Consider the following 12,017-nt stretch of genomic DNA (forward strand, 5'->3'; position numbering starts at 1 on the left):
TCCTTTTAAAGGGGTTTAATAAGGTATAACTTGGGAAGAGCCAGTATTCTGAGTTTGATGGGCATTAAAGATTTCTGCTACTAATGCCTGTTCACAGATAAAAGGCCACCACAGAGATAATACAGCTGAGCAGAAGAAAACAGGAAATATGTCATTAGCCCAAGATGTGTTGCAAACTTTTCTAAGTAATTTCTGGAAAGCGGGGGGGGGGGGGGTGTCCTAAACCTGCAAGCTGGAATATGAGGCCTCTGTCTTTTGCCTTCTATTCTCTATTATAGAAGTAAGATTATGACTTAGCTGAAATATCTTCCCTCCTATCTCTCCACTCAGATAAGAGCCAGTACGTCTTCTTTAAGTTATGTTTATTTAGCAATACGGTTGTATATACATTTATGAGAATCCACCTTTTGAATCCCCTGCAGCAGGAGACATGCATGAGCAGTGACAAGTTGGAATCTGTGCTGCTCAGTGGCCTTCATGGCCATCCGGCCATCCTGCTTATCACAACAGTGAAACAAAGGATAAGAAAGGGACAGACAAGAAGCAAATCAGTTCACACGGCAGAATCTTTGGGTAGAGACTCTCCGCAGTAGCCAGTGTTAAAACAATCGGGCTCCATAACCAAACGTCTGTTTTATGCCCTCAAAATAGTATCGTTGCCAGCCCTCCCTTGTTCTCTCTTCTTCGTTGGCTGGGATGCCCCTTCCTTCCAGGCGGATTTCTGTTTCACCAGCTTTGTCAATGAACGTCAAAGTGATGGTTGCAAAGTGTCCTAAAAGAGCCAAAGAAAAACCCCAACATTCAGCAGTGTGACACAACCTGGAGAAACACAGCCAGACAAACTATCTGCTTCTTTCCTGATATGGTTAAGAGAAGAAATCTGCTCTTCTTCCCAAGATCGCAACAGCTGAGAAACACTCAACTCTTAACCAATCTACCCTTTAAATATGTCATATCCTGTATGATAGGGCAGATTCCTAGTAATAAGTACAGCCAATGCACCAGTTGCCGTACAAGCCAAGCAAAAACATAGCACAACCAAGGCCAAGGCCAGTAACTAACTGAGAAATGCTTGTGCTTTCAAGCATCTTACAATTTAATAATGGGTACCCACTGCTAGTACAACATAGTCAGAGTATAGCTGAAGCATATGTAATTTTCTACTTTGTTATATGAAGTAGAATAACTTACCCTCTGGCCATGTTTTAAATCTCCACTTCATTGCAATCTGCTTCTCAGGAACCTGGAAAGGAAAGGAAGCCTAGTTATCTAGCAGGTATATTTTTATTTGAATAACAAGAGAGTGACAGAGATTATACTGAAAAAAGCTGGGGGGGGGTGTCAATATTATTTGAGAGTAACTCAGGGTCTAAATACATGTAATGCTTAATGAGTAATGTGCAACTACATCTCTTTTTTCTATAATTAACAAGCACAACAGAGCAACTGTTATCAGTACTGCACTGGGCAAAGAAAGGAGGTTCTGTCTGTCTGTCTCTCTAATTCCTCCTCCTTCTTTCCCAGTCCAGGACTCAAGGCAGCTTATGCAGATAAATCAGAAATAGCTAAAAACATAATAAAGACAATCATTTAAATGTAATGAAATATAAATAAAATAAAATAGTGTTTAAAAGATCCATTAAGAACCAACAACAGCAATAAAAACATCACAAAACCAGCCCTTTCCTCAAAATACCAACTCCTATTATAGAGAAATTTATTGAGATAAAAATGATCTAAGTTTAGCTACAGTTCACCAAGCTTGCCTTCATAACATTTATTCTCTGAACCAGACGTGGTTCAGAAATAACCATAGTTTAGATGAAGGTTGCTGTGCGTACACTGTCTCCTCCTCTCCCCTCCTGCTCTGTAGTGAATAACCTCCAGGATTTCTTAAAACTGATTACCTGTTACATCTAAACCAGGAAAGCATCATTTTCATTCTGACAGTGCAAAGGGGAAGGAGGAAGGAGCATAAAGGTGCAATGCTTGTGCCTGCCTAATCAAACTGAGTTTGTTATGTCTGAACTCGGCCAATATTATCCATTTGTTTTTTTGAAAAAGATGTGTTTCCAGCTAAACCATCAGCAACACAAAAGAGTCTATCCAATTTTAGACTTGGTGAGGTAGTACAGGCATTATTATTATTATTACTATTATTATTATTATCTGTACAACACCCTTCATCCAAAGATCACAGGGCAGTTCACAACGTAAGTGTTCAGAGCATTACAAAAGAAACAGATCATGGGCTAAAAAGAAGGCACGTCCCAGCTACTGAGCAACAGAAAATGTATTGTCAACAGTACTTACTAGTTCAGTGAACTCTCCAGTGACACTGCCATCTAGCAGCTGGAATTTTCCTCCTTTGTCAGCCTCCAAAAAGGCAGGTGAGTGAGTAAAAGCCTGGACCATCTGCAGAAAAAAAAAATTATGATCAGTGAGTCAAGTAGCAAGGTGACCCGTTGCATTAAAATGACCATGACTTCCACCCAATCTACTGAAACAACAGAAATAGATGCTTGATTCCAGCACTCTGGAATCTGAGTCCTGATTCCAGTACCACCTCCCACTGGGGACGGGGGCACTTTCAAGGATGAAAGTAGCACCTCTTGGCTGCCACTTCATTTCCAAATAAGCAAAAGCAAATGCTCATCTCTGTGGGAGCTTCTTTGGAAGTAGGTCTCCTGCTGAAAGAACATATAACCCTTCCAGACTGAGAAGAAACAAGGTGACCCATAATCCTTGAAGTATTTCCTAGAGGCCTAGAGGTCGCTTCTGCTGCAGAGTACCAACCACAACACCCTCTGTGTGTGAGCTAATAGGAGAAACATGGGGAGGACGTTAGTCTAAACAACCAGTAGAGATATTTATAACCAATTCTCGACAGAAAAGGACCTGTAGACAGACCTGCAACTTACCTCTTGTGTAATAAACACTCTATACAGTTCATCTGGAGATGTTAAGAAAACGTCCTTCAAGTTTATCTTGCAAGTAGGAATCTTGACTCCTATTGATTTGGATTTAAGTGCATTGCCAGCAACTGGTTCAGTGGTCTAAAAATAGAATAAGTTACAACTAAAAACATATATTAACTGATAATTGTTAGTTGATTTACAAACTTTTTTAAAAAAAGAACAGCACTCAAAATAGAATCTAAAAATTGTGAAAACAATAGAAACTATATGCAATACAAATCAGTACAAGCACAACCTAAAAGCCAGATGCAATCAATATAAAACCAGCATAAAAAGCAAGCAAGCGGGTGGGTGGGGGGAATTGTATACATGTAAACAGCACTGAGGAATGCAGTGTAACACTATGGCGCTCCCAAGACCCTCAAGCCTTGCTGCACTAGCAGAAATCCTTGGGCAGACTCCCACTAGCAGAGCTAGTGGTTGAATCCCGCTCCAGCTGTGAGTTAAAAGACATGGGAAAATAAAAAAATCTTCACCTGGTAGCTAAAGGTCCACAACGTAGATGCCAGGCAAGCCTCTGCTGGGAAAGCATTCCATAAATGGGGTGCCACTAAGGAAAATACTCTCTCCCTAGGCCTCTTGCCTCACTTTGCTAGGGGCGGGGGGAGATTTGGAGCAAAATAATTAATCCAGAACCCTGCTAATAAGATGGCTCATTCCCTGCAGCTGCTGCAAGAGCAAGGCACCAACCTGCAGCCACTCTTCTTCCTCACTGGACTCCAGTAGTCCCCAATCTTCAAGATACTGCAATCTGTTTTTGTCATGCTCCCCTCAAGAATTTTGGTCCAATTGTATGCCACAGAATATTCAAATTCCTATCAAAACTGCTTAGTGCCCAGAGCTACCTCATATGCCACACCACTAAGTCTGCTGCCACTAGGAGTGTAAAGTAGCCCTGTGCCTTATTATTCATTCCATCAAAAAAGGAAATGTTACCCTATAAAATACACCTGGAATCTTGGGCTCTTACCTTCCGTTCCTCTGCTTTGCGTAGAGGCTGAGGTGGGAGCTCTGATTGTTCACCATTCACTGTGGGTAAGATCATGCCTTGGGTAAACTCTGAAAGGTATTAAAATCTCATTATTCCATGCAAAGCATCTAGAAAGAAACACAAACCACATTTCATAACAAACATAGCTGTAAGAAAGCATCATTAAAGGAAGGCAGGATGTCACGGAAAATGGGATCAGAAAGCTACCACACACTTTGATAAATTTATAACACTGGAACTTTGAAGTTCAGACCTCCAGGAGGATGTACTGAAAGCTATACAAATGCTTTTGAGAGCAAGAAAGAGGGTCAAACAATAATTACATGATACTATATTAGAGACATGCAGCCTAAAGTTCGACTGGTAAACTCAGGGCAGGTATATATAATTTTCAGACCATGACTCCAAGTTCTCTAGTGCAGGCATGCACTAATGCACAAGGCTTTTCCCCCCACTGTGATGTGGTGGCACTTGGTGCTACTTGAGACAAATAATCCATAATAATTTCTATCAGCACTGAGATGGAAAACAGTAATTCTTCACATCCTTGAACGGTGTCTTGCCTCACCAGATTTACTTTGGTAGACAAGCAGAGGATGGAGAAGGTCCTTGAGGTATCAGAAGTCCTAAGCCATTTAGTGATAACCAGTACTTTGAACTGCACTCAAAAACACCCTGACAACCAGTGTAGCTGCTATAGTATGGGACTGAAATTCTCCCCAAACCTGCTACATGTTAGAATTTTAGCAGTGGCATTTTGTACTAGCTGAAGCTTCCAAAGAATCTTCACAGGAAGCCCCACACGGTTCGCTACAGTAATCCAGGCAATATGTAACTAAAGCCCTACACACTCACTCTCCACCGCTCATGCCAAGGAAAGAGGAGACCAGCCCATTGGTCTCTGGCTGCTTCTGCCATCATTTCGAGAGCCAGTGTGGTGTAGTGGTTAAGAGCGGTAGTCTCGTAATTTGGGGAACCGGGTTCGCGTCTCCGCTCCTCCACCTGCAGCTGCTGATTGACCTTGGGCCAGCCACACTTCTCTGAAGTCTCTCAGCCCCACTCACCTCACAGAGTGTTTGTTGTGGGGGAGGAAGGGAAAGGAGAATGTTAGCCACTTTGAGACTCCTTAAAGGGAGTGAAAGGCGGGATATCAAATCCAAACTCTTCTTCTTCTTCTTCTTCTTCTGCAGCCTACCCACCACCCTCACCATGTTGGGGGCTGCATGTCTTCGGTGGGGAGCCTGCTCTACTCAAATAAGCTCTCCACAAGATTATAAAGCCTGAAAGATCAGGGTGCGAATCATGCAGGGAGCCGACTCAAATAGAATAGGCTCCTTGCTGCAGACATTCAGCCACCAACATGGTGTTAGGGGGAGTGGTGGGTGCTGCGGAAGGAAACGGTGCCGGGGATGCAGGAGAGGACAAGGCCAGACTTATTCCCTCTATCCCCTTCAGATGAGGGTTAATTGCAGGACAAGGGGAGAACAGGTGAAGAGGGGTTAAGATGTATGATAAAGATAGACAAGTTTATTCTGAGCAAACTATTTCTAACAGATTTCGAAACTCCTTTGTCCTCCACAAGAACAGCTCTGACTCGACTATTTCTTTTACCCCTCTGTACTTACCTGTTTTGAGAGTGCTAATGTAAGTTTCCAAAGCACTGCTGATCTGATTTACACCTTCATGCTTCATCAAAGCTAGCAGGTTGGTGTCTGGCTCATCTTTGGCAAGACTAACGCTGATCTGAGAAGAAAAGGAGGGGCGGCGGGAATTCATACGGTTCCAACAGGACAAATCTCTTTTCACTGCACATACTCCTCCACCCTGTACTGCATCCATGAAATTATTTTTACTTAAAGACAGTAGCTGTTTGTAGATTTGAATGGTAGAAATCAGATATGAACTTATGGGGCTTAATAATAATAAAAAGCTGAAGAGAGATAAAACTTGGGACTACTCGAATATCTGATCCCTCTTCAACGAAGCAGAAATCAGGAAAATAATCTAACTGTGTTCTTACCTCAATTTCATCAACATCATTTTCATCTGACAGATTGGGAATCTCCACATATCCTTTATACTTCACTCCTGTATTTGAAGTGCCTATGAAAAGCAATATACTGAATGAATTGCTCAATTTCGCTTTCTAACAGCAACTTCTGACATGTTCTGGCATTCTAGAAAACTCTCTAAATTCCCTTTCTCTCTTCCCTTGGAGAAGGGGGTTATTATCTGCTTCCTAACTATTTGAAAAGACTGTAGAAATTCTGCTTTTTGACAATTCAACCTCCAGAACTCTACAGCAAGATCACATTATGTAGCTAAAAACAAAGCAGGAAAACTCACCTGTCCAAGCCAGCTTGATATTCCACTCATAGAAGAAAATTAGCTTTCCTTTGCGGTTATTGATTGAGGCTTCTCCATCCAATTTACTCACTTCTGTCACTTCACAAGTTCCCTCTGCATTCTCTGCTCTTATAGCCAGAAGCAAACTTTTCAGTTTCTCTGAAGACCAGTTAGATGCATCTCTTTCAGTCCTAAGAAAAGAAGAAAATTCTCAAAATGTAAAAAGGCAGTAATGAACAGCTGGTGCTTTTCAATGCTCCAGTGTTGCAAAGTTAGTTTTCAATGCACTGCATACACCCCCTTTGTCCCATTCCCTGGAAACACATGGTATTTGGCTATACATCTTGAAAAGTTACACTTCCAAAATTGACTTCTTTTAGTGACACATGGAAGAGGATAACCAAGGGTTTTGACTAACCACTCTGTATACCTCTACACCAGCAGTGGTGAACTGGATTTGGCCAGTGGGTCAGATTGTTATCTTTCCCACCTCTAGTGGGCTAAGATTGACAGGTGGGCAGAACCACAAACTTGTCGATCACCTGACATCAGATTACCTTTTCTGCTTGCAAGGGTCTTTGCATATCACTTCACAAGACAGCACTTTGAAAGGGGCTTCTCATGACCCACCAATTGCTGAGGCTTGCTAAAACCCTTTCAAAGCACTGCACAATATAGTGCTTTGAAAGGAGCTTCTGAAGTGCTGTCTATTTGAAGCACTTCACACTGAGCTTTTCAGTTGCTAACAAACTCCCTTTTGGCTAAGCCAGGTTTCTACCTGCTCCACACCTGATGTCATATGATGTTAGGTGTAGGGCAGTTGGGCATAGCTTGGACAAAATAACCTTTTTACTTAATTCCCACCACTCAGCAATTAACCAATTATGTCCAATATACATCTATAGGGCTCCAAAGGAGGGCTCCAACCATGACTAAGAACCCATGCCACCTATTTAACCTTGGCTGATCAATTTCCTCAGCCCCCTTCTGAATCTGCTACTTTACTTCAGCAGGATTATGAACCAGGAACAGCTAGACAACATAAGAGTTAGATCCATTGGGAGGAATTCAACGTCACACTCTTCTGGTTGTTTCATTAGTGCAAGCATTCCTGCTTGCCAGACAAAGCAATCCCCCCTCTCCTTCCCCCATGCATTGTTCTGGGGGTTCTCCTGACCCTCCAGAATGGACTGGGTGTGTGCGTGCAGGGGGGGCAAGGCCTCACTGCACTAGCAAGAGCTCTGCTGGTGCACAGGGCTAGCTGAATCCAGGCCACTTTAATTAATGTGCATGAATAACTAAGTGCACTAATTTCAAAGTATAACTTAGTTATCCAGTCCTATGCTTCTAATACAATAGGATGGCTCAAGCTTGACTTATACAAGAGTCATCACATGTTGAGCTTACACAGCCCCAAAACTTCCTTCTTAACTCTTAACTTCCTAGCTCTGGTGCAAGCAAAAATATTGTTGAAGCTCTTACTACTGTCTAGTAAATTTCAGGCATGGCCAAACTTGGCTCTCCAGCTGTTTGGGGACTACAATTCCCATCATCCCTGACCACTGGTCCTGTTAGCTAGGGATGATGCAAATTGTAGTTCCAAAACAGCTGGAGGGCCAAGTTTGGCCATGCCTGCATCTAGTTAGACGCAGATACAATTCTAAGGTCAAATCACAGACTGTCTGCTGCTGTGGAACCTACCTTTTTATTTCATTTAAAAATCATATTTTTTGGTAAAACAATCTGGCAACATGAGAATGGCATCATACACACACTTAATGAGTAGTCCATTCCCAGCAGGTTCCTATATTTCAATGAAAGAACAGGACGTACAGTTCTAGCCAACCCACAGGATTATCTTGAACCACTAGGTGGATGGACGGAGTGAACTCACATACAGCTGAGATCATAGCTGTTAAATCTACCCAGTAGAGAAGTGACTTGTAAAATGACAGAGACAGATTATACAAACATATTTCCCCTTTCCTGCTCCTTAAAATACAATAACTAAATTCCAATACATCAGGCTTCTGCTTTGAAAACCAATCTAGATAAAATGTTTCTGTAGAATCTGCATGTAAAAACAAAAAGTGCTTCATAAGTTGAAGATGGCTATATGTTTCACAGCTGCTTGAGTGCTGCTGCATTAGCATTACATACCCTTGGAAACTACAGCTTGCTCACCACTGCAGAATGAGCTGCTGGCTCACTTCATACTGCCTATGTCACTGTTTTTTCTTTTTGGCTCCGCACCCCCCAGGGTTGGGGCAGGAGGACAGAAGAAACTGCTGCTAACTGGAGAGCTCTCCATGGTTCTAGAGAAGTACACACACCTTCCTCGGATATGAATTAACCATGATGCTCAAAGAGAACAGGGCATATCTCCCCTGTGGTTTAATTTAACTGGCAAGTTCCCAGAGCAGGGAACCTACAGTATTTATCCTTCCTCCTTTAAAGTCTCCTGCAGCTGAAAAAATAGCAGCTGCTCACTCATCACAAATTAAGAGCATGGTGATCATGTTTCTAGTTGCCTAAAGATGCAGAAGAGCCTGGATTTAATAAGGAGCAAAACGGATTGGACTGAAAATCTCAGGAACAGGATAGACTTGGTAGATATAGTCACAAAAGGGTAGGACTGGACTTCTTTATACTAATCCTGAAAGCCGTGGGTTGCTAATAGGGATGGAAGAAGATACCGTTTTCTGTCCCACCCTGTATTTATTGCATGCAACATTTTCTCCATTCTGCTGCAGTTCATCTTCTGCCAAAACTGACATTATTTGTCTCATTGTGCGCTGTGGTAAAATTATGTAACTTGCATATTATCGTTACACTGTTGTTACTTTATCCCACCCCATTCATTTCTACGCAAAGGAAACACAATGCAAATGTGGGGGGATGGTGGCATAATTGATTACATACAATTTGCAGGTGGAAAGCAACAGCGAACACTGGTCATATTTGCCAGATTGATATCCATTACAGTCATAAGGCAAATAAGCAAACACTAGCAACTTCGACTTGGGTTTCATCAGAGGTCTCCAGCATCCCTAAGCTGCTGTTCACAAGAGTCCATACCATAATAAATCAAGGTGTAAAGTGCCATTGGCACTTGGTCTTTGCACTGCTGGCAAAATGCCATATTTACACAAGCCACACTGTGCACAGCAGCTGCTTGAAAATATTGTGCATAGTTCACTCCTTGCCCAGGTCAGTAAGTGTGGTGGCAATCGCATGAAAAGATTTTCAATAAGAAACAAAAAATAGAACACTATACATAATAGCAGATGTACATGACCAAGTGACAATAAGAAGGCATCCTGCATCTCCAGGTTTTTCTGGTTCATTTCTATTGGAATAGAAAAATGACTTTCTTACAGCAGCACACAAAAATTATTCTAGTTCATATAACAATAATAATTTATTATTTATACCCTGCCCATCTGGCTGGGTTTCCCCAGCACTCTGTCTCCAATAGTGACTACTGAAAAGCTTACATACATGATGTGATAGCAACAACCACCCTCTTTGCTATCAGTGTCCTGCACTCAGGAATACTGCTTCTGTGTTGAAGCTCCATTTATATTAAAATTGTTGTCAAATCATCCATTAATTTGTATGTGGCAGAACTGCTAGTTTGCTTAAGACAACTTGCGTCACCATTTTTCAAATTAAGACTGATTCCTATCTTGTCATCATTGATTCCACATTAAGGAAGCAATGAATGAAATCCTCCCCCATTTTCAAAATGCTCCTGGAACAGTTTCCCTGAATACCACCACTTCCTGTCTACCCACTTTCTCCACAACTACCACACCGCAAATCAGTGTGAAAAGCAATCAAACACAGCAACCTAGCTAAACAAAAAGGATGGCTTTGCATGTCAGAAACACAGTAAGCACAAACACACCATTAAAATTGACAAGGTGCTTCCTATTCTGGAGAGTGCTTGTGCAGCACCAGATTATGATACAGGTGGAGGGGCTGCCTCCCTGTTGCAAACTTTTCTTCAGCAGGCACTCGCTGGCTTTGCCAGATGCTGCACCTGGCCCCTAGAAAAGACTGCCAACGTTTTTGTTTGTTTTAACCAGCCTCTAGCTCCCATGCACTTCAGCGCAGCTTGATCTGAAAGAAGTAGCTAGCGATCATATTTCTTTTTCCGTGCCAAAAAGCACCCAAACTCTCACTAGCTGCCCTTCTACAGATCCAGCTGTTATTTTTTAAAAAAGGAGGTTAAACCAGGCCAAGGAGGTTTCTCTATCTCCCCCCGCGCTTGTAATCTTTTACCACACTTATTTGAGAGTAAGGTCCACCGAACCCGAAGGAAAGTGATTCCGGCGCGAACACGCATAAGCGGTGGAGAATCTCGTGCGAAGGGGTCAGAGGCAAGAGACAGGGAGAGAGAAGCAGACACGCGTCCCCGCAACCGCGGGGGTGTGGGTGGCTGTGGGTGTGGCGGGGGCAGCACGGCCGCCCTTCTTCCCCCAAAGCCCTCAGGGGAAGAGCTGCATCCCCCCCCCAACACGAGCCACCCCCCCCAGCCCCCGCTGCCTTCCCTGCCCCCCTCGCTCACCAGTGCCAGTTGTTGACGTTGGTGGCATCCGCGCGCTGCTCCACAATCCAGCGCGGATCTCCCTCTCCCCACTTGGCCATCAGCGCCTCGCCGAAGGACTCGCCGCTTCTGCCTCTGCCCGGCTGGCTGGCTGGCTGGCTGGCTGGCGAGCGCCCGTCGCCCTCGCTCTCTCGCCGCGCGTCTGGAAGCTACTAGAAGCGCCGCCGGCAGCCGCGCCGCCTCCCAGCTTCCGGCAGCCGCCGGAGAGCTTCCTTCCGTTGCTCCCCGCGCCGCCGCTGCCGCTCCTTACTCCCCCAGTACCATAGAGGGGGAGATCGATAAGCGTAACACCCAGACACGCGCAGCCTGGGCAAGGGAGGAAACTGACATGAACCCCGAGGGAAGCGGGAGGCACGTGATTGGGGCAGAGTGCATAGACGTGAATACAGAGTCTATATGTTGCCTGCATCGCTTCTGGGTGCCGCCGCCGCCCTCCTCCTCCTCCTCCTGGCGCAAAAGTGACAGCTCCGTGGGAAATCCGGGATTTGAAGCGAAGCCGTGATTTGGCCAGCGGCCGAGTGTCCGCCAGAAACCCAAGGGAGCGGCCTCTCGACAGGCCTTTGCCAACTCCGGCCTCGTTTCGCGTGGGAATTAAGGGTTTAAAGACTTGAAGCCGCATCTCCGCCGTCTAAGTGAGCGTCGGGTTGGGGCTGGGGGGTCTAGAATTTCCTAATCTCTGCTGGGAAGCATAGCTGTCAACGTTTCCCTTTTTTTAAGGGAAATCCCTTTATTCCGAATAGGATTCCTCGCAAGAAAAGGGAAAAGTTGACAGCTATGCTGGCAAGTGTCGCTCTATTTTTGGAGAAAATCCAGCTTCCTTTAACTTAAAGGGAGGAAGTTCACCGCGGAAGTGAAGGACTGCGGTGGTGTGTAACTCTTAGTTTTAATCTCTGCAGCTCAGCCTGTGAGGCACGCAAAGGCCTCGAGAGACACGGGTTCGGACTGGCCCCCCACTGCCATGTCGACGCTCCTTGGCGTGTTTCACCTTGGAGATGCCAAGAGACAGGGAGACGCCACCTGCCTGCATTCATCCCTAACGCTGGGGTTCTTTGGACTACAACTCCCGTCATCCTTGGCTGGGGCTGATGGG

At 44.3% G+C, this 12,017-nt stretch overlaps 1 protein-coding gene across 1 annotated transcript; it reads right to left on the reverse strand.

The window, feature by feature from the left end:
* Positions 1–345: 345 nt before the first annotated feature.
* On the reverse strand, positions 346–11,119 carry AHSA1 (activator of HSP90 ATPase activity 1). Its single transcript, XM_081865090.1, has 9 exons — positions 10,889–11,119; positions 6,316–6,506; positions 5,990–6,072; positions 5,595–5,712; positions 3,949–4,037; positions 2,922–3,056; positions 2,314–2,415; positions 1,192–1,243; positions 346–772 (listed from the first exon to the last, which is right to left on the reverse strand). Exons 1-9 carry the CDS (start codon positions 10,966–10,968, stop codon positions 600–602), a joined length of 1,023 nt encoding a protein of 340 aa, XP_081721216.1. The 5' UTR covers positions 10,969–11,119; the 3' UTR covers positions 346–599.
* Positions 11,120–12,017: the final 898 nt, after the last annotated feature.

The sequence above is a fragment of the Podarcis erhardii genome (genome assembly GCF_964252035.2).
Source record: "Podarcis erhardii genome assembly, chromosome: 1".
Classification (NCBI taxonomy): Eukaryota; Metazoa; Chordata; class Lepidosauria; order Squamata; family Lacertidae; genus Podarcis; species Podarcis erhardii.

What these genes read in the sequence shown, in the direction of transcription:
- AHSA1 (XM_081865090.1), bottom strand. Translation starts at nt 10,968, where the DNA reads ATGGCCAAGTGGGGAGAGGGAGATCCGCGCTGGATTGTGGAGCAGCGC. An exon ending in TATCAAGCTGGCTTGGACAG is followed by an intron (nt 6,073 to 6,315) that starts GTGAGTTTTCCT and finishes TGCTTTTCATAG; the next exon opens with GCACTTCAAATACAGGAGTG. An exon ending in GCAAAGCAGAGGAACGGAAG is followed by an intron (nt 3,057 to 3,948) that starts GTAAGAGCCCAA and finishes TTCTATTTTTAG; the next exon opens with ACCACTGAACCAGTTGCTGG.